The sequence below is a fragment of the Nematolebias whitei genome, chromosome 3 (genome assembly GCF_014905685.2).
Source record: "Nematolebias whitei isolate Nwh7 chromosome 3, NemWhi1, whole genome shotgun sequence".
Classification (NCBI taxonomy): Eukaryota; Metazoa; Chordata; class Actinopteri; order Cyprinodontiformes; family Rivulidae; genus Nematolebias; species Nematolebias whitei.
This window is the reverse complement of record NC_056500.1, coordinates 54,115,087-54,138,459: the sequence shown is the minus strand read 5'-3', so window position 1 is coordinate 54,138,459 and position 23,373 is coordinate 54,115,087. Positions and strand designations below refer to the sequence as shown.

The following is a 23,373-nucleotide window of genomic DNA, read 5'->3' as shown; positions in this document are numbered from 1 at the left end:
TCCTGGCCTGATGATGTTGATCTTCTGTGCTGGGCCATCCTTTTGGCCAGTGGCTGTTTAGTTTCCCCGATGTAAGACTGATCACAGCCCTCCTGACACTGAACAGCATACACAATATTACTCTGTTTGTGCTGGGGGACTGGATCTTTGGGATGAACCAGTCTTTGCTGTGATGTATTTTGGGGTTTAAAAGCCACTGGGACGTTATGTTTAGAAAATAAACATCTCAGTTTCTCTGATACTCCCTCAACATACGGAATGACCACTGGTCTGGGTCTGGGTTCCTCCTTTTCACCTGATGGCTGACTGGAGTCCTGTTTGGGTTTCTTCTCTGCTTTCAGGAAGGCCCAGTTAGGATATCCACATTGCTCTAGAGCCTGTTTTGTGTAGGATTTCTCCTTCTGCCTGGCTCCTGAGTTTGACTCCCATCACCCTTTGGAGCACAAGTTAGGAGTCATCAGGACTCACAAGGCAGACAGCATCCCCACTAACTCAGGTGCCGCCCTGGAACAACCAGCTGCAGGGCCCACGGGGGAGACGACACAAGAAATGACGCTTTGCAGAGGATTTGTGTGTTCACAATGATGATATGAGTTTTAAAATAAAACGAAAACACCATTCAGAGAGTAACATGTCTTCTGATTCCAGCCTGACTGTCAGATCAAATGATCTCACAGAGACTTCTCTTCACACATCCTCCACACAAAATGAGCCGGTAACCTCAAAACAGGTTTTTAAAAGTCACCGCAGCTCGAGAAATCACACAAAATTCTCGCTTGACACATCAGCTAGAAATGATCTTTTTCAGCAGACCGAGACCAGAAAAGACCCTTGCTTTCAGCCCAGGCTGTTTTCTGACATTTCTGACCGTAGCGGGGACAAACGTGTTTCTTCACGGCATCTGCAGTCTCCACCCAAACGGCGTCACATTTCTAAAAGCGCTCACGCCTCTCAGTGCACGTTAGCTCACATCACCTATAATGTGAGCCTGCAGTCTGAGCACAGCACAGAGGCGTTCCCAGGGCCCTTTCTGGGAGGCCCCCCCTTGGGTCGCTCGAGGAGTATCTCCGGAGCAAGTGACAGCGGTGGGGGCTTTAATTTGGCTAACGTCTGTAAAAGACATGACACAACACAAAAACGTGTGCTCGCTCTCCGAGCATTACGCAGAGTTGCAGCGAGTGTGTTCCCTGGACAGATGGATAGACCGTCTGATCAGTAGGGGTTACACTTTGCAGTTTGCAGCTCAACCCCCACCGTTCAGAGGGATTATAGAGGCGGTTCTGTCATCTCCAAAACAGAACTCGTCTCTCCACTCAGAAGTTCAGGAACTACTGATAAAAAATTTAATTTCCAGGGTTCCCAGCAGAGAGGAAAACACAGGGTTTTACTCACGTTACTTCCTGGTCCCAAAAATGACCGGAGGAATGAGACCCATCCTCGACTTGTCCATGTTCAACAAATCGATCATGGAGAGACAATTCCACATGCTGACAACCTAACAGCTGTTGGACAACATTCACCAGAACAATTGGTTTACATCCATAGATCTAAAAGACACTTATTTTCACATACCAATCATTTCAAAGCACAGAAAGTTCCTTCACTTTTCCTTCCAGGGGACCCAGTACCAGTACAACAGGCTCCCGTTCGGTTATTCCCTTGCCCCACACACGTTTTCAAAATGCGTGGAGACGGCGCTGCAGCCGTTACACAGAGCAGGAATGATAATTATTTTCTACCTGGACAATCTGCTGCTGCTAACTCGATCCAGGCAGGAAGCAGCGGCACAAACCAAAGTGCTGACATCACACCTGCTGAACCTGGGTTTTGCCATGCACTGGGAAAAAAGGTTGGTTCTCCCGTCCTAGATGATAGTTTATCTGGGAGTGGAGCTAGACTCAGTCACTATGAGAGCCCACTTATCATAGCCGAGAGCCGGAGCTCTGACAGCTCAGCTCCGCCGTGTAAAACCCATCAGGGTAATAACGGCCGTCTCGATCATGAAACTTTTGAGTTGTCCTCTGCTCACACTGTGGTTCCTCTGGGCTTACTCCACATGAGGCGCCTTCAGAGATGGTTTGCCTGCCTGCACATAGATCTGGTGCGCCAGAATAGGTGGATGATCTCTGTGCCCCCCTCCGTGGGAACCGACCTGAATCACTGGGGAAATCCTCTCACTCTGTCAGAGGGAGTTCCTATCAGCAGGCCTACGTCACACGTCTCAGTTTTCACAGATGCGTCCCTGTCAGGCTGGGAAGGAACGTGCCTGTCGCAAGCGGTGGGGGCGCAGTGGCCGGCTCACACATCAGCTCATATAAACATCTTGGAATGTCTCACAGTTTCGAATGTGATTCAGCATTTTGCTCCTCTGCTGCGAAATCAACATGTTCTGATCCACACAGACAACAGAGTTACTACAGCTTACATAAACCGGCAGGGAGGTGTGCGCTCAGCCCAACTGTTACGCATTGCGAGACAGCTGCTGTGTTGGGCACACAAAACCCTGCTCTCCATCAGAACAGTGTACATCCCCGGCGTCCTGAACAGAGGAGCGGACATAATATCCAGGGGCGGTCCTCGCCATGGAGACTAGAGTCTCCATCCCGAGCTGACTTCTCGGATTTGGAGCAGGTTCGGCCGAGCAGCAGTGGATCTGTTCGCCACACGGGAAAACGTCCAGTGTCAATTATGGTTTTCACTGAGCCCACTGGACAACCCGCCGTTAGGAGTGGACGCTTTTGCCCACAGCCCGTGGCCAAAAATGCTCCTTTATGCGTTTCCTCCAATCCCTCTAATATTACGGTTTCTGAACCGAGTCCGGGAGGAAGAACTATCAGCCATTCTTGTAGCCCCCGAGCGTGTGAGCGCCCCATGGTTCTCAAACCTGCAACGTCTATTATCGGGCCAGCCGTGGAAACTGCCATGGAGGGACGATGCTCTCCTCCAGGTGGGAGGAGCGATCAGGAGTCACCCAGAAATAGGCCAGCACCTTTGGGTCTGGCCGCTGTTCGGATCCGCTTAGAGAAAATGGGTCTCTCTCAAGAAGTGGTGCGCACAATCCAAGACTCTCGAGCCGCTTCCACCACAGCGCTGTACACATCAAATTAGACAGCTTTTCAGTGTTGGTGCACGGAGAAAGGTGTAGAGGCCATCTCATGTCCACTAGGTGGCGTGCTGTCCTTTCTGCAGCAGCTGATGGACAGAAATTTAGCTTTCAGCACAATTAAAACTTATTCTGCGGCTATTTCATTCTGTCACGAGGGCTTCGGTGACAGAACAGTTTTTAATCACCCGCTGATGAAGCGTTTCCTAAAATGTGTACAGAGACACAGACTGGTGTCACGCCCACTAGCTCCACAGAGGGACCTAAAGATGGTTCTGCGAGCTCTGATCAAAGCTCCTTTCGAGCCTTTAGATCAGGTGTCACTTAAATTTCTGTCACTTAAAACAGGAGGATTGGAGCCTCCAGAGAATCTCAGAGCTCATTCTACCAGAGGAATTTCATCATCTACAGCTTTACATGGAGGAATGACAGTGGAGGACATTTGTAGGGCGGCCGCTTGGGTATCGCCTTGTTCATTTATTTGCTTCTATCTGCATGATGTGTCAGCTTTCTCCATGACCCATTCTGTTCTCAGTGTTCTAACAATGAATCTTACTTGTTTCATGGAATTTTCATTTAAACTTACATCTGACTGCATGGAATTACACTGTGAGACACTTATTACCGTCACAAGTTCATGACTGCTGTTTTTTATTGTTACTAATCAGTTCATGACTACTGTTACCAATCAGTTCATTTGATTACTAATCAGTTCATTTGTTATTGATCAGTTCATATTGAAGAGCTGTTGATTTGCTCTGCTCACTGTTGTTACACGGTTACAATTTGTAAACTCTGTTCTTTTCCATTCTCAGAGGCAGGTCTGCTTTCAGCCTCCCCTTTTTTCCCATCAGAAACCTTTTTTCTCTCCGGGGTGCTCCTGTGCATGAAACGCATAATTATGCGCTGTGTAATTACGCACACAGAAGGCTGAGTTGATGTAATGTTTTTGTTGGCGCAAGCAGGTGCTTCATATTGTGTCTGAATGGACCCAGTGAGGCATAGACTACATCCTGCTTCGCCTTTAACCCACTAGCGATAGTCTTAAAGGGCAAAGCCTATACGAATAGAACGTTGGTTATGTATTGTAACCCCAGATTCTATGAGTATAGGTGCAGCCCTTTAAGCTCTGGGCCTCACTGGTTCCTAAATGGCTGAAGAAAAAAGCTATTTGGGAGCCGATTACCTGGTCTCACCGTAATGTATACGGACCGGGGGTGAGGCCCACACAGCAGGTGGGCGTGGACTCAAGTTTTCAGTGCTGCGCTGCGCGTGAAAGAATAAACCCACTAGCGATAGCCTTAAAGGGCTGCACCTATACTCATAGAATCTGGGGTTACAATACGTAACCAACGTATTAGTAATTACCCCTTAAATGGAGCCACATTTATTAGAAAACATCAAAGTTCATGCTCAATAATCCAGGTAAAAAAATCCACAAAGTTCAGTCAGGCCATCCGGATGGTTTCTTTTTTTTGTTGTTGTTGAGATGTTTCATCCTTCATCCAAAGGACTTCATCGATCCGTGGCTTCTCAGATTGATGAAGTCCTTTGGATGAAGGATGAAACATCTCAACAAAAAATAGATGTTTGTGGCTCTTCGGATTAACTAAGTCGTTTGGATGAATGCATACATTTGATTTAATGACATTTTTTATGTAAATGTGCACATAGTGGCAGAAAGCTGTATCACTTTCAGTGAAACCTGGGGTAAAATATGGTAGAAATTTAGTATTTCAACTAAGGTAATTGTGCAGTGCAAAATCTATGATGACCTCAATGTTTTAATAATTGCAATTTCTTAAACTGAAATAAAAAATTTTTAGATTGGTCTTGTTTTAATATGGTAGCTTTAATCTTAGTTGCATTCTGAAAAGCTATTATTCCTCATACTGTTAGCAAGTCAGTCCTAAAAACTCCATAACTCTAAACTGAGTTCATTCAAAGGCCGATATACAAATAAGATATTTGTTTAGAACTTTTACACAGATCTCCACCTCAGAATGGTAGGAGTATCACCTAGAAGAAAGAATCACGTTTTTTTAATTTGCATTTTTTGTTTTGTGATTTTCTAAAACCAAGTTATAAAATAATTATATCTAAACACTGTAAACCACCTAATAGGCTATCACACCAAAATGCATAAACATGAAGACATTTATTTTATGTTGTGTTTTCACTCTGTTTTCAATCAGGACCCATGTGGGGAAGGGCTCAGGAAGTAACCGCTCCAGCAGCAGAGAGTGCTCTAGTTTGCCCCGACACGAGGACGCCCACCTCAGCAATGACAGCTTTCTCAATGGCAACATGTCTGCCGTCATGAACCTTAGCCCCACGCTGCATCCCAAGAGTTATCAGCCCCAGATCTTTAACCACTCCACTGCCTACAGCATGGACCTAGCCAGCAGCAACCTGCCTCATCTCCTCAGTACTGGTGAGGCCAAAAGCAAGGGGGACTTTGAGATGAACTTGGGCTCCAAGGTGTTGGATGGTCCTGGACCAAAGTACCTCAAATCTAACTTACGCTCACAGCACAACCACCACTCTTTTGTTGAAGGGAAGAACAACACACTTCAGTCGGGGGAGAAACACAGTCGGCATAGCCACATGGATTCCTACAATTCTGCACCTTCCTCTTCCAAGTTTGCCTACCTGAACTTATCTAAAAGTCATGGTACACTTAGTGACGCCAAGTCTGTAGGAAACTTAAATGATGTGCATCTGTATGTAGACGAACCTACATCTCGCTACTTTCCCTCCAGCTGCCTTGACCTCACAGCTCCTAGCAGCCCAGTATCTCGAAGAGTAGAAAGACTGGGACTTGGCACAGCCGGCCGAGGAAACATGCGCTCAGACAGAGAGAGTAACACTCTAGACTCCTCCTATAGGCGCTCCTCCACGCGCCATAAGACCTCAGAGGAGGCCAAGTCACCTGATGCCCTGGATCCCGGGGACAGCAACATCGAAAGGAGTCATCCTCACTCTCTGTCTGCCCCACGTGACCCTCTTTCTTATGGGCAGGGATACACCAGTCCCTTTTCCTCCCAGCAGCGGCCCCACCGTCACTCCATGTACGTAAGGAGGGATCAACAGAGGACACATGGGGTGGACGAGGACCTGTCAGTTGGACAGGGGTTGTCCACCAGAGCCAGCAGCCTTCAGCTCCTGTCTCCACAGCTGCAGCATCGCACTTTGCCACGGCTCACTGGGAGCTCCTCCAGAGAAGATGACATGAGCAGAGTCAGTGATCAGCCCACATCAAACCTTTTTAAAACCTAAGGAAAGCCTAAACCCACATATCTAATCATATCAGATGCCTACACCGGGCTGTGTTGGATAACTCTGCCTCAGTTTCAGTTTATCCAACAATGCAGCCAGGAATTATTCTTGTAGCATTTGAAAATAGTATAATTTATGCTTAGAATTTCAGCTGCATCTGGTGTCCCACTTAATTGGAAAGGCAGAAATAACATAATGTATTTGCATGTTGGCTGTCTTGTTAGGATGTACCATACCATACCATACCATTTTATTTATAAAGCACTTAAAACAGCGACAAGGCCAACCAAAGTGCTGTACAGACAGAATAACAGGTAACACACAAAGCAATATACAAAATGAAGTAAATCAGAATATAGACATAAAAATGATGCAGATAATGAATATGACGACTAACCTGTGTGAATCAAACAGGTTCAAAACAAAGATCATCTAGTGTTGAAATCTACTGAATAGTAGTGGGTTTTTAAACGGGATTTGAAAACTGGGGGGGAGGGGGGTGCTGTCTGACAAGCAGAGATAACTCGTTCCAAAGTCTTGGGCCTGCTACAGAGAAGGCCCTGTCACCTCTGCGCTTATGACGAGTTCCTGGAACTGTGAGGAGCAACTGGTCCGCTGACATACGGTTGTAGCAAATCAGAGAGATAGGTGGGGGGCGAAACTGTTCAGCGATTTGTAGACATACAGGAGTATTTTGAACTGGATTCTAAGGTGAACCGGTAACCAGCGCAGGGAGGCCAAAACTGGTGTAATGTGCTCTCTTTTGCCTGTACTGGTTAAAAATTGGGCTGCTGCATTCTGGACCAGTTGTAGTCGTGCAATGGAGGTCTGACTGATACCAAACAGGAGCACATTGCAGTAATCAAGCCTAGATGTAATGAATGCATGTATTACTGTCTCCAGGTTATTTTTGGATAATATGGGCTTCAGTTTAGACAGCCGCCTCAATTGGAAGAAACATGATTTAACAATCATGTTTACATGACTGTTAAGTTTCAGGGAAGGGTCCATTGTCACTCTTAGATTAGTGACTCTTTGTTTTTCTGACAGGGCTAGAGTGGAAAGGTCGATGCAGTGGTTTGTGATAGTGTCGTTGGGAGGGAACAACATGACTTCAGACTTCTTTTCATTGAAACTTAAGAAATTTAAAGCCATCCAATCCCTGATGTCAGCCAGGCAGTCGAGCAGAGGTTGAATAGAGCATTTACCATTGTGTCTTATGGGGAAGTAAATTTGACAGTCATCGGCGTAGAAGTGAAAGGGAATGTTGTGTTTCCGGAAAATAGCACTAAGCGGCAGCAGGTATAAAGAGAATAGGAGGGGACCCAGGATGGACCCCTGCAGAACCTCCCATTTAAGCTCTGCCGCTGCAGAACTAAAATCCTTGATGGAGACACAAAAGGATGTCAGCGAGGTAAGATCTGAACCAACTGAGGGCTGACCCTGTGATGCCCACCCACTGCTCCAACCTAGCAATGAGGATCTCATGGTCGATGGTGTCAAAGGCGGCTGTGAGGTCCAATAGGAAAAGCAGCACAGAATCATCTGTATCTGTGGATACGAAAATGTCATTCAAAACCTTCATTAGGGCAGTTTCAGTGCTGTGGAGAGGTTTAAAGCCAGATTGAAATAGCTCTAAGATAGTGTGACCCTCCAGGAAGCACTTCAACTGGGACTCAACTATTTTCTCCAGTATTTTAGAAACAAATGGGAGTTTGGAGACAGGCCGGAAGTTGCATACGACTGAGGGGTCAAGGTTTGGTTTTTTAGAAGAGGCTGGACAGCAGCATGTTTAAAGGTTTTTGGCACCACGCCAGTGGATAAACTACTATTTACAATAGCAAGAATGGATGGACCTAGAGTAGGACAAACCTCCTTTAGTAGTTGAGGGGGGACCACATCAAAGGGGGAACCAGAAGGTTTCAAGCTGCACATGACCTGCTCTAGAGAAGATAGAGTGATGAGTTCAAAATGGTCAAATAGAGCTACAGATTGAGGTGGGATGGATGGGTCACGAGTTGGAGGGGAAATGAGAGCCCGGGTTGGTTGCAATTTTTTCCATAAAGAAATGTAAGAAGTCCTCGCATAGCTCAGTCGAGGCTTCCAGAGGTGATGGTTCAGTGAGGTGGAGAACAGAGTTTAGGGTAGAGAAGAGGACACTTGGGTTGTGAGAGTTTGAGGTAATGATATCAGAGTCTTGTTAGGATGTAGGATAAAGCATGCTCTCTGTGTATTTATCAAACAAGGGGCCGAGATGGTGTATAGGCAGGGCAGCCGACTTGGGACCCAAAGGTCCTGGGTTCGATCCCCAGTCATTGCACATCTTGTGGTGTCTCTGAGCAGGACACCTTATCCCCAGTTGCTCCCTGGACGCTTTCAATAGCTGCCCACTGTTCCACCTGGTGGTGGATGGGTTAAAAGCAGAGAGCCAATTTCGCCATTGTATGGGAACATACAATGATGACAATACATAACACATTATTATTATTAAACACATTAGTGGTGCATATAACATATGATAACATACTCTATGAGTCCATGTGTGTCTGTACTTGTAAGTGTGCTGCCATGCACACCTACTCTTCATACATACTTCATGCTTCATCATGCCACCATTAACAGAGCGAGCAGGCAACCACTGAAGTCACCCATATCAGACCCCCAGTAAGGAACTCTAGAAGGGACAACGTTGCATCTTTTCACACATAGCAAAAAAACAGCAAGGTCTGACATTCTGCCTTCACCCACTATTCCCCCACCCACATCCAGCCTTCCGAGTGAGCGGATGTGGGTGGTTACTACTGTCATGAACTGCTCTCTGTCTCTCTTTTCTCCATCTGCCTCTCCATCACATGCCTCTTTAATTTCTGTGTGCTTTGCTTCCATCTACTGTGACTTTTTTATGATAGCAAAGTCAAGCTTGTCATTACAGCAGATTTCAGTTTATGAAAAATGGGTGTAACATTTGCAGATGCTTTATTATTATGAATAAGTCAAAACAGTAAATACAGTTTTTATTTTAGACAATGAAGCATGCACAGTATTGGGCCTCTGAGGTTTTTATATGAGTTCTTGTGTTGTGACTCAGGTTGGCTTATATCATGACCAACAAACAGAAGATGGAGGCTCCTCCAAAGAGAACCGCAACATCTACAGTGAATCCATGCCAAGGCGGGTGGGCAGCTTTTACAGAGGTTTGTTTAGTCAGGACTGAGATCCTCGACTGCATATTCCTATCACTGTTTTATAGAAATCAAAAACATGGTTCAAATCTGGATATTTTTGTGGAGTTTACTTCAGAAGAGAAAACTATTTTTCATCCATTACCTTTACCCGCTTCTTCTTTTTCGGGTTGTGGGGATCGCCGGTGCCCATGTCCAGCTATCTGTGCAAGGGGCGGGATACACCCTGGACAGGTCGCAAGTCCATCACAGGGACACATAGATACAAACAACCATTCACTCTTTCTCTCTCACCTAGGGACAATTTAGAGTCACCAATCAGTCTAACTGATTTTTGGTTTGTGGGAGGAAACTGGAGTACCCAGAGGAAACCCAAACACGCACGGAGAGAACATGAAAACTCCACCCAGAAAGGCCCCTGGACCGGGATTTGAACCAGGGACCTGCTCACTGAGAGGCAGCAGCTCTACCAGTTGCGCCACCGTAAGCTGCCCAGAAAATTATTTTTAACAAATAATTTAAAAAAGTCTGCATATTGATCAGATCCTTCTCAGCACAACTTTGGGACAAAAAAATTCTGTATGTGGCTACAGACATTTTCAACCCATTCTGCATTTGTGGACTGAGTTTAGAAATGTTATTTTTACAATTTGAGAAATGCCTTAAATCAGGGGTGCCCAGTACTTCAATCGAGATCTACCGGTCAATCTCAAAAGTATTATGAGTAGATGATATGTCAATAAAAAAAATTGTCGTCAGCCTATCATCCATCCTCACTATGAAATTTGTCACTTGACTGACATACTGGGCAGCCAGTCTGAGGCCTCGTTTACACGACGTGAACTGTTCGGCCATTCATTTACACGACAACAGCCCTCATTCTCTCTGAAACTGAAGGTTTTAGAATCCAGGTCTCAGAGATTTTCGGAGGAACCCCCCACAAAGGTGTAAAATGCTTTGCAAGTGTGAAGTGGCACATGCGCACTACAGACGGCTGCAGTCCAAAGGTTTTCTGCACTGACAACAGTTATAATAAAAACCAGAGAGCAGTGTTTCTGTGCTGCTCACATTTTTTCACCATGTAGGAGTAAGACTAATAAAATCCAGGGTCCAAAGAGACGTTAGTATATTCACCAGTTTTGACATAACTGTCATGCAGACACTGCATGTGCAATGAATGAAGCTGAGCCCTACATCAGGATTGCCAGATAAATTTAAAATATCTTGTTTGGGGCTGTTGGGGGCCGAGATGGGATAGAGGTAGGACAGTCGACTTGGGACCATCAAGTCGCAGTTTGACTTCCAGCCATTCCCACATATTGTGGTGTCTCTGAACAAGACACCTAATCCCCAATTGCTCCTCGTGCGCTTAGATAGCTACTGTACCTATTGCTCCACCTGGGTGTATCTCGCATGTGATGGGTTAAATGCAGAGATCTAATTTTGCCATTGTATGGGAACATACAATGATGGCAATCCCAGACTTCCCTTCCCTTATTTACCTCCTCCTTTTCTGTGCACATGTTTAACAAACGCAACATACACCTCATATTAAATGGACTGTAAATGAGCATGCATCAGGATGTAAATGGATTGTACTTATATAGCACCTTTCTATCTTATGGAGACACTCAAAGCACTTTACACTGCAATCTGTGTCCTCATTTACCCATTCATACAACACTCTACTAGATTTCTACAAAGCTAATTGAACAAATCATTCTCAAGAGACTAATCAGTGCTTTGGATCACATTCATACACTGATGGGACACACATGGGAGGCAACGAGGGGTTCATTGTCTTGCCCAGGGACACTTCAGCATGTGACTGCTGGTAGATTCAAAACCCCAACTCTTGCATTGGAGGATGACTGCTCTAACCACTCAGCCACAGCTGCCCCACTTTTTTTTATTAGAATATCTTTACTCAGCACATATGACAGTTTAGGTCAAAATACTATCATTTTAAAGCCACAGTACTATAGTTCATAATTTCTTATCTGGCAACTCGACTGAAATGGAAACTACAGTGGTCTTGTGTAAATCTGCTCATTTTTTGTTTATTACCCCCAATAAACATTGAATCAAAACTAATGTTTCCAGAGGTTGTTCTTGTGTAAGCAGGGCCTTATAGTAGGTAGATCACTTTGACTTGGTCATTTTAAAAGTAACTTGCATGTTGAAAAAGTCTGGGCACCCCTGCTTTAAATAAATGTTTGACAAAAATTACTAGTTCATCCATCATATATAAATAATTTTGTAAAACATTTCAGATGTAGTTCAGCTATTATCTGAGATTGAGTTGCCTGTGCAACTGTCTGTAACAGCAACGCTCTACCAACGCACTACCTTCAGCTTATTCAATGCTGACTCTATGGCCTTCCCAAGCCCACTGTAAGGCCTGAGTCTGCCCTGAGCAAACCTTCATGTAGGAGTTGGAAACACCTTCATTAGAATGTGTCTGAAAGGCATCTGTATTAGATGCACACTCATCTGCAGCAGGGCTCTACTCTAAGCTCCCTGTCTCATTCCTAATGCATATTTTCCATTAGTACCATTAGTACCAGCACAGCATGGTTCAATTCGGCTTGGCACAGTATGAATTGTGTTTTCATTATACTTTCAGTAACAGTTCTAGTGGGTGGGTTCAGCTCGGAGCTCACAGGAGCACACGAGGCTGGGGCCCGGAGCCCGGCCTCGCATGCTTCTGCGGGTTGGCAGCATGGAGGATCTTCCACAGTGACCGGCTGAGCTCGGAGCCGGGGAGATGATGTCCTGCCCAGCCTGAGGGGGCTCAGATGCTCCGGTGGAGAGGACCGAGGGTCCGGCTGAGCTCCACCTAGCTCGCTCTGAATTTTGTCGTTGGCCACCAAGCACAAAAAAATGGCTGTACTTCAGCATTGGACCACGGTGTTGTCCTTATTGTTTTTAAATTCTTAAAAATAGGTCCAATCGCACCTTGACTTCAAGTTATTGCAAATGGCGGATTGGGTTGTTGTGAAAGTTTCTGAAACCAGTGACTCCACCCCCTGACCAATCGGTAACTGACAGTGTTCTGATGTCACATTTTAGGGCCAGTTCGGCACGGTTGGAACCCCAGCGATCTCAAGCATTTCTCTGGGTGGGGTCTGAAAAAGGACGTGATCAAACTGCAATCACTGTGCGAGGGACGGGATAAACCCTGGACAGGTTGCAAGTCCATCGCAGGGTCACATAGAGACAAATGAGACAAACAACTATTCACTCTTACTTACACCTAGGGACAATTTAGAGTTACCAATCAGCCTAACATGCATGTTTTTGGGCTGTGGGAGGAAACTGGAGTATGTGGAGAAAACCCACACATGCATGGAGAGAACATGCAAACTTCATCAATTCAATTCAGTTTATTTATATAGCGCCAAGTCACAACAGAAGTCATCTCAGGGCACTGAACAGAAACATTCATATGTAAAAATAATAATTTAACACTATTTATCTGAGGAGCAGACTGCTTTGAATTTAACTCATTGCAGAACTCTCATCTTGAACAAGCATGAAGGCAACATTGGAAAGGAAAAACTCCCTCGTGAGGAAGAAACCTTTAGCAGAACCAGGGTCAGGACAAGTGACCGTCTGCTTTGACCGGCTGGGTTTGGTAGGAACAGCTACACAATGGCAGGTGAAGAATCACATGTTAAGATAGAAATAGTATCAAATGAAAACTATTAAATTTTACCAAATCATTTAAGGAAATTAGGTCAATTTGTCCTCTAGTAGTCTAAGCCTATAGCAGCATGACAAGCCGACCCTAATTATAGGATTTATCAAAAAGGAAAGTCTTAAGGCCACTCTTAAAACTGGACAATGTGTCAGCTTCACGAACAGAAACTGGAAGTTGGTTCCACAAGAGAGGAGCCTGATAACTGAAAGATCTGAAAGATCTTCCTCCTGTTCTGCCCACACTCTAGGGACTGCTAGATAGCCTGCAGTCCGAAAGCACAGTGCTCTGTTAGGAAAATATATAACAATAAGACCTGTAAAATAAGATGGAGCTAGGTTGTTGAGAGCTTTGTAGGTTAGAAGTAAGATTTTGAGTTCAATTCTGGATTTGACAGGGAGCCAGTGGAGAGAAACTAAAACTGGAGATATGATCTCTCCCATTAACTCCAGTTAAGACTCTGGCAGCAGCATTTTGGATCAACTGAAGATGTTTTAAAGAAGTATTTGGACACCCAGATAATAAACCATTGCAATAGTCCAGTCTAGATGTGACAAATGCATGGACCAGTTTTTCTGCATCAATTTTAGATCAGATGTTTCTAATGTTAGTGATATTACGCAGGTGGAAGAAGGAGGTTCTAGTAATGTTTTTAATGTGGGGGATAAAAGACATGTCCTGATCAAAAATAACATCAACATTTTTAACATTAGAGCTGGAGGACAGATTAATGCATCTAAGGAGGGAGAAAGACTGAAAAATTAATTCCTAAGATGCTCATGTCCAAAAACTACAACCTCAGTCTTGTCTGTGTTCAAAAGCTGAAAATTTAGGGCCATCCAGGTTTTTATGTCTTTAAGACATGCTTGTAGTCTGAGTAGCTGATTGGATTCATTGGGTTTCATGGACAAATACAGGTCCTTCTCAAAAAATTAGCATATTGTGATAAAGGTCATTATTTTCCATAATGTAATGATAAAAATGAAACTTTCATATATTTCAGATTCATTGCACACCAACTGAAATATTTCAGGTCTTTAATTGTTTTAATACTGATGATTATGGCATACAGCTCATGAAAACCCAAAATGCCTGTCCCAAAAAATTAGCATATTTCATCCCACCAATGAAAGACAAGTGTTTTTAATACAAAAAACACCAACCTTCAAATAATCATGTTCAGTTATGCACTCAATACTTGGTCGGGAATCCTTTTGCATGAATGACTGCTTCAGTGCGGCGTGGCATGGAGGCAATCAGCCTGTGGCACTGCTGAGGTGTTATGGAGGCCCAGGATGCTTCGATAGCGGCCTTAAGCTCATCCAGAGTGTTGGGTCTTGCGTCTCTCAACTTTCTCCACAATATCCCACAGGTTCTCTATGGGGTTCAGGTCAGGAGAGTTGGCAGGCCAATTGAGCACAGTAATACCATGGTCAGTAAACCATTTACCAGTGGTTTTGGCACTGTGAGCAGGTGCCAGGTCGTGCTGAAAAATGAAATCTTCATCTCCATAAAGCTTTTCAGCAGATGGAAGCATGAAGTGCTCCAAAATCTCCTGATAGCTAGCTGCATTGACCCTGCCCTTGATAAAACACAGTGGACCAACACCAGCAGATGACATGACACCCCGGTGACTGTGGAAACTTGACACTGGACCTCAAGCAATGTGAATTCTGTGTCTCCTCTCTTCCTCCAGACTCTGGGACCTTGATTTCCAAAGGAAATGCAAAATTTACTGTAATCAGAGAACATAACTTTGGACCACTCAGCAGCAGTCCCAGGCGAGATGCTTCTGACACAGTCTCTTGTTCAAGAGTGGCTTGACCTGGGGAATGAGGCACCTGTAGCCCATTTCCTGCACACGCCTGTGCATGGTGGCTCTGGATGTTTCTACTCCAGACTCAGTCCACTGCTTCCGCAGGTCCCCCAAGGTCTGGAATCGGCCCTTCTCCACAATCCTCCTCAGGGTCCGGTCACCTCTTCTCGTTGTGCAGCGTTTTCTACCACACTTTTCCCTTCCCACAGACTTCCCACTGAGGTGCCTTGATACAGCACTCTGGGAACAGCCTATTCGTTCAGCAATTTCTTTCTGTGTCTTACCCTCTTGCTTGAGGGTGTCAATGATGGCCTTCTGGACAGCAGTCAGGTCGGCAGTCTTACCCATGATTGCGGTTTTGAGTAATGAACAAGGCTGGGAGTTTTTAAAAGCCTCAGGAATCTTTTGCAGGTGTTTAGAGTTACGTTGTTGATTCAGATGGTTAGGTTAATAGCTTGTTTAGAGAACCTTTTCATGATATGCTAATTTTTTGGGACAGGCATTTTGGGTTTTCATGTATGCCATAATCATCAGTATTAAAACAATTAAAGACCTGAAATATTTCAGTTGGTGTACAATGAATCTGAAATATATTAAAGTTTCATTTTTATCATTACATTATGGAAAATAATGACCTTTATCACAATATGCTAATTTTTTGAGAAGGACCTCTATAACTGTGTATCATCAGCATAACAATGAAAATGTATCCCATGTTGTTTAAGAACATTACCACCTAATGGAAGCATATACGAGGTAAAGAGTATTGGTCCAAACACTGAACCTTGAGGAACTCCATGACTAACTTTGGTGTATGATAAAGATTCATTATTTACATTTACAAATTGGAATCTATCAGATAGATATGATTTATCATATACGTATGTATGTATGTATATATATATATATATATATATATATATATATATGATTTATCAAATAGATATGATTTTCGATCTACAGAAGACGCCATCTCCTTCGTGGTCCACACTGCTCTCACCCACCTGGAGCAGGACTCCTATGTCTGTATGCTCTTTGTGGACTTCGCATCTGCTTTCAATGCCATGATCCCCAAACCCTGATGGACAAACTACTCACACTAGGACTAAGTCCCTCCATTTGTAACTGGGTACTAGACTTCTTAACAAACAGACCACAGCCAGTGAGGATCCACAACTTCTCCTCCACCATGACCCTCAGCACTGGCTCCCCTCAGGGCTGTGTGCTGAGCCCTCTCCTGTTCACTGCTCACATATGACTGTGCACTTACTCATCCAGGCTGTCATATTGTAAAGTTTGCAGATAATACCGCGGTGGTGGGATGCATTACAAACAATGATGATTCCATGATGATTCCAGCTACAGGCAGGAGGTGGAACACCTGGAGAGCTGGTGCAACGAGAATAATCTTCACATCAGTGTGAAGAAGACGAAGGAGATGGTCGTGGAGTTCAGAAAGAACAACCCCCCCCCCCCCCCCCTGAACATAGGAGGATCTGGGTGTGCACCTGAATAACAACCTCAGCTGGAGCAACAAGACTACCAGCCTGATCAAGAAAGCTCAGAGACTACTTCCTCAGACAGCCGAGTCGAGCTGGTCTGGGAAGCTCAGTGCTCACCTCCTTCTACAGGTGTGCAGTCAGGCTCCCCACTATCACAGACATCTACACCTGTAGATCCAGGAAGAGGGCCACCTGCATCATGAAGGATCTCACTTACCTAGCACACACACTTTCTAGCACACACACTTTTTGCCCTGCTCCCCTCAGGAAGGTTAAGGAGCATTAAGTGTTGAACTAGACTGATGAACAGCTTCTACCCTGAGGCTGTTGGACTCATGAATATCTAACCAGGAAAATCACTGTGAAAAATCACATCATGTTGCTACTGATCTGTTTATTGTTGCTGTGTTCATTCGTGCTCATCTGCTCACACAGACTCATGTTCGTGCTGCTGTTCGGTGTATTGTTTTTATGCTATTAGTGCTTAGTGCATTTTTATTAATGTTTTTCTCTTTGTTCATATCTTAGATCTTATTAATGTTTTTCTTTTACATTTTAATATTTTTGTTGGATGTAACTGGGACCCTGTATACACAATAGTTCCACTACATGTACCACATTTGGTGGAATGACAAATAAAGAACCCTGAATCCTTGGGGGGGGGGGGGGGGGGGGTCAAGGTGGTGCCTTTGTTGATGGCACGCAGTCTACCTCTCCTGAGTTTGTTAAAGTTACTCGTGTTTTGCCTTCTCTTCATCCATGATGTATCCTCACTTCTAGTGTACGACCGCTCAACTTTGCTAAGAATCCAGGATTTGCTAAACAACGCACTGGTTTTTGGTAAAATTGGACATTTTAAGACACCACCACCCTTCCTGGTGTCTGTGCCAGCCTATCTACGCCACACTACCAGGACGTTGCTACTCAACAAGCGCCACAGAAGACGTGGAAGGAGAGCAGGAGTCCTCGTCAAATTCAAATTCTACCTCTCCTTACACAGTACGGTTGATCATCAACTTCTACTGTATGACTTACCTTCGGAATTTGGCATCTTCGACTTTTGTCGTTCCCTGGTTTATCGTCATCGATGCCTCGTTCCTTTTAATCCTGGCGTCAACTTTCAGTTTCCACCTTGTCGCTCTGTGGGGACCCAGAGGGGACAACAGAACCTCCGCCCGCTTGCCCGAGCAGCTGATGACGCAATCGGCTGTGTACCAGCATGTGCAGCCCTGTTGCCCAATCGCTTTCAAATAAAACATCCTGATGCATGCTTAATAATCCAGTTAGAAAAATCCAAAAAAGTTCAATCTGGTCCTCTGGACATTCAAAATAACAAAAAACAAAGCAAAAAATTGTAGATACGTTTCATCTTTCTTCCAAAAGACTTCTTCAGTCTGAGGTGCTGTATTCAGCTCAGTCTCTTAAATAACACCTTCTCAGAGTGGATCAACCAGTTTGCTGCTGACAACCAAAACCAGCTGCTCACATGGTCAAGGACCATCAGCCTAACAATGGATCATTAGCACACTGATGGCTGTTTACTATTCACAGGGGGTTGAGTGATACTAGCAATCACAGCATTGTAAGAGGGGGACAGTTGAACCCGGAGGCCTCCACCCCTGTTTAATGATGGACGATTTCTTTTCACAAAGATGGCCTCCTTTACTCCTCTCTCAAACCATTGTTCCTCTCTGTCCAGGATGTGAACATCTTCATCCCTGAAAGAGTGACCGCTGGCCTGGAGGTGAGTGTAGACCACAGAGTCCTGGCCTGAGGATGTTGATCTTCTGTGCTGGGCCATCCTTTTGGCCAGTGGCTGTTTTGTTTCCCCGATGTAAGACTGATCACAGCCCTCCTGACACTGAACAACATACACAATATTACTCTGTTTGTGCCGGGGGACTGGATCTTTGGGATGAACCAGTCTTTGCCGTAATGCATTTTGGGGTTTAAAAGCCACTGGTACATTATGTTTAGAAAATAAACGTCCCTGTTTCTCTGATACTCCCTCAACATACGGAATGACCACTGGTCTGGGTCTGGGTTCCTCCTTTTCACCTGTTGGCTGACTGGAGTCCTGTTTGGGTTTCTTCTCTGCTTTCAGGAAGGCCCAGTTAGGATATCCACATTGCTCTAGAGTGTGGGATTTCTCCTTCTGCCTGGCTCCTAAGTTAGTGGGGACACTGTCTGCTCTGTAGTACAGAGTCCTGATGACTCCTAACTTGTGCTCCAAAGGGTGATGGGAGTCAAACTGCAAATACTGGTCAGTGTAGGTGGGTTTGCGGTACTCTTCAGTTTGCAAATGTCCTCTATCAGAGACTGAGACCTCACAGTCCAAGAAAGCCAACCTGCCATTTTTTTACATCTTCTCGTGTGAACTTGATGTATTTATCCACAGAGTTGATGTGGTCAGTAAAATGTTGGACTTCCTGAGATTTAATTTTAACCCAGGTGTCGTCAACATACCTGAACCAATGACTTGGTGGTGTCCCTGAAAAGGACATCAAGGCTCTGTTTTCTACCTCCTCCATGTACATGTTGGCAACAATAGGAGAAACTGGAGGGATTTGTATGTTGAGGGAGTATCAGAGAAACTGAGACGTTTATTTTCGAAACATAACGTCCCAGTGGCTTTTAAACCCCAAAATACATTACGGCAAAGACTGGTTCATCCCAAAGATCCAGTCCCCCGGCACAAACAGAGTAATTTTGTGCAATCTGTTCAGTGTCAGGAGGTCTGTGATCAGTCTTACATCAGGGAACTAAACAGCCACTGGCCAAAAGGATGGCCCAGCACAGAAGATCAACATCATCAGGCCAGGATTCTGCGGTCTACACTCTTCTCCAGGCCAGCGGTCACTCTTTCAGGGATGAAGATGTTCACATCCTGGACAAAGAGGAACGATGGTTTGAGAGAGGAGTAAAGGAGGCCATCTTTGTGAAACGAAATCGTCCATCATTAAACAGGGGTGGAGGCCTCCGTGTTCAACTGTCCCCCTCTTACAATGCTGTGATTGCTAGTATCACTCAACCCCCTGTGAATTGTAAACAGCCATCAGTGTGCTAATGATCCATTGTTAGGCTGATGGTCCTTCTTGACCATGTGATCAGCTGGTTTTGGTTGTCAGCAGCAAACTGGTTGATCCACTCTGAGAAGGTGCTATTTAAGAGACTGAGCTGAATACAGCTCCTCAGACTGAGGAAGTCTTTCGGATGAAAGATGAAACGTATCTACATTTTTTTGCTTTGTTTTGTTTTTTGGTTTTTTGAATGTCCAGAGGACCTGACTGAACTTTTTTGGATCTCAAATAAACTGTTTATGCTAAGCGATCTGATCTCTACTCATCGTTTGGATTTGTTTATGATGACTGAGACCTGGCTGAAACCAGGGGACAACAGTGCCTTTTCTGAGCTCCTCCTATCTGGCTACTCCTACCTGAGCGCACCGCGTGTGTCTGTCCATGGGGGCGGTCTTGCTGCTGTGTTCAGTGATAAACTCACCTGTCACCCGCTGCCTCCTAAAAACTAAAGCAGCTTTGAGCTTCATCTGTTTGTGACAGAATCTGCACACCCCCTGCTGTGTGGTGTTTTATATCACCCTCCAAATATAATAAGAATTTCATTAATGAGTTCTTAGAACTGTTAGCTGAACTGTTGCCAAAATTTGACAGTTTGATTTTATGTGGTGATTTTAGCATTCATGTTTTCTGTCCCTGTAACCAACTCGCTGCTGACTTTCAAAACCTTCTGGATTCTTTTAACCTGTCACAATCTGTGTCAGGGTCCACACACAGTCATGGTCATACTTTGTCTTAATCATCTCTCACGGCCTTCGTGTATCTGTTATAGAAATTTTGGACACTTGTATTTCAGACCACTTTCCTATTATATTTGAATTGTCCACTCCTCCCCTGGTAAAAACTATGCTTCCAGCACGTCTCTGCCGCTTCATTACTCCCTCCACTCCAGGCCAGTTTGCTGCTGCGTTTAGAAGCACTGACATATTCTGCTAAAAGTCTGGACTCATCTCTACATCCAGAATAATTTATCACCTCCTTTCAATACACTTCTACAAAGATCTTGGACTCCATCACTCCTCTAAAACAGACTTCTACAAAAATCAAGTCAGATCCCTGGCTTAATGGTACCACTCGGACCTTTGGACAACGCTGCAGGAAATCAGAACACAGATGGAAAAAAGACAGGCTTCATGTGTCCCTGGACATACTGAGGAACTGTCTTTATGAATATCAAAAAGCTGTTCAGCAGGCCAAATCACAGTATCTTTCCAATTTAATTTCTACCAGTTGTAACCGGCCAAGGGTTTTATTTAATACCGTTCAGTTTGTCATTAACCCCGCCATCAGTGTTCTGAAAACTGCTACACAGTCAGCCTGTGATGGTGTTCTTGATTACATTGTGAACAAAATAGACTCTATCAAGCAGAACATTGTCAGTACATACAATGCTGTTCAATTATGTTCTCCCTCAATAACCTCTGCTGTCTTTGATCAGTTCAACCTGGTCTCACTACCTCACCTCATTAAGGTTTTTCAGCAGATGAAACCTACAAACTGTACTCTGGACATTATTCCCTCTAAGATGTTCAAGCAGTCCTTGGATGTTATTTAGGCCCAAGCAGCTAAGAGCTGCGAAGCGCTGCCAGCTAAGCGCTGCGAAGCCCTATTGTAATCGCTCTGTTCAGGCCCGAGCTGCAATTTTTCCACCAAATGAATTGGAGTTTTGGGGGCCTTAACATATCCCAAAACTCAACAAATTTGGCGGACGCATCAGGACTGGTGAAAATTTACGTATTTTAAGGGCATGGCAAAAATCGCAACAGAAACGGCTCAAGAGCGCCACCTAGAAATTTTTTAAATAACCTCCGCATTAACCTTAATTTGTCGTAGAAGCATGAAATTTTGTACGCTTGTCCAATTCCCCAAGGTGCACAGAAAACCCTCCGTCACCAACATTGTACGATAAACAGGAAGGTGGCCTTTTTGGAATGTCCGCCCATTTTTCACACCTTTTTGGCAGTTTACAGCTTCCGCATTTTGGTGAACTCCTCCTAGGGATTTCGCTCAATCGGTTTCAAACTTGGCCATTTTGGTCAAAAGGCGTGAAGGACAAAAAGTTATCAAAACGGTGCGTTTTCGATCATGCTGAAGGAGCGGGGCCAGACCTCAAAATTTGACATCTCGCCATGAAAAACGAAACGCTAATAGCTCCTACATGAAAACTATCTGAGACATCAAACCTTCAGTGATTGATCCACATCTGGTCCCCTGCAAGATTGAATGATCAAAATCATGACATCACTTAAGCTATGCCCCCTGTCAACAGGAAGTGTAAAGTTTTACCTTGAACGGTCCCTATCTGACCCCTGTCACCTGATCAGCATGATATGTGTCCAGTGACCGAAGACATGTTGGTGTAACTTGCTTTCCAACACTGACAGTTTGGGGTGGAGCATGTGGGCGTCGTGACGTGGCGAAGTAAGATGTAATGCCGTCACCATACGTTTGATTCTAAATTCCACAGATTTGAACCAAGGTGAACCAAAATCAGTATGATCGATCATTGTCTACCCCTTGAACAGGAAGCCATGATAATTGCCCAATAGCCTCCACAGCGCCCCTATAATATTTTAAAACCTCAGCCCCTAGCCATTTTTTGACAGATAATTCTGAAACTCGGTGAACATCTGTATTGTCTCAGAACCTATGAAAAAGTCTCTTGGAGGCCTGGTCCAAAACCAACAGGAAGTCGGCCATTTTGGGTCAAAGGGTCATTTTTGGGCATTTCTAATGGCGAATTTTAATGAACTCCTCCTAGGGATTTTTAGTGATTGCATTCAAACTTGGTTAATATGCCCTTAACACATTGGGGAGTAAAATTTATCAAAAGCTTGTGTTTTCGTTTATGTTAAAGGGGCATGGCCAAGCCTCAAAGTTGCGCTTCACGTCATAAATTTCCAAACACTATAACTTTCACATTGAAAGACCGAAATGCACCAAACTTTTCATGACTCATCCCTGTTTGATGTCCGACGATCCACTGTAGACATATTTTGACGTCATCAAATCCCCGCCCCCTCGGAACAGGAAGTCTTTTTTTTACTTGGATTGCTCCCTCTTTGACACAATTGACCTAATCAGGATGAGCCTGTGTTAGAAGACAGATAAGATGGTCTGACTAAACCGTTTTTGCTGGAGGATGTGGGCGTGGCGGCATGGCGAATCAAGAAGTGACGCTGTTGCAATACGTTTGGCTCTAAAATACACAGATTTCAGCCGAGGTGCATCAAAATCACTATGATCAATCATTATCCACCCCTTGAACAGGTTTCCATGATAAGTGGCCAATAGCCTCCACTGCGCCACCTACATTATTCCTACAGTTATAGCTCAGTGATACATCATCTGATCTGCACCAGATTTATTGTGCGTGATCAGTGAGCACTCCTAGACACATTGATATTGTTCTTTAACATATGACTCTAGTGCGCCCCCCTAGATTATTCCAACAGTTATATCTCAGTAAGACATCATACGATCTGGACCAGATTTTTGATGCTTCATTATTGAGCACTTATACACACATTGGTGTTGTTGTTTTACTTTTGACTCAAGTGCACCCCCTACATTATTCAAACTGTTATATCTCTGTGATACATCATCTGATCTGGACCAGATTTTTGGTGCATCATTCGTGAGCACTTATACACACATTGGTATTGTTGTTTTACTTTTGACTCCAGTGCACCCCCTACATTATTCAAACTGTTA

The 23,373-nt window shown here is 44.4% G+C and overlaps 1 protein-coding gene across 1 annotated transcript in view; it reads left to right on the top strand.

Moving 5' to 3' along the window:
- Window positions 1-23,373, top strand: part of LOC119407554 (cyclin-dependent kinase-like 5) — a 246,122-nt gene that overhangs the window by 200,480 nt on the left and 22,269 nt on the right. The window contains 4 exon segments of the mRNA XM_037674374.1: window positions 1,617-1,849; window positions 5,299-6,343; window positions 9,005-9,106; window positions 9,471-9,576. Of these exon segments, the coding sequence (XP_037530302.1) occupies window positions 1,617-1,849; window positions 5,299-6,343; window positions 9,005-9,106; window positions 9,471-9,576 (1,486 nt within the window).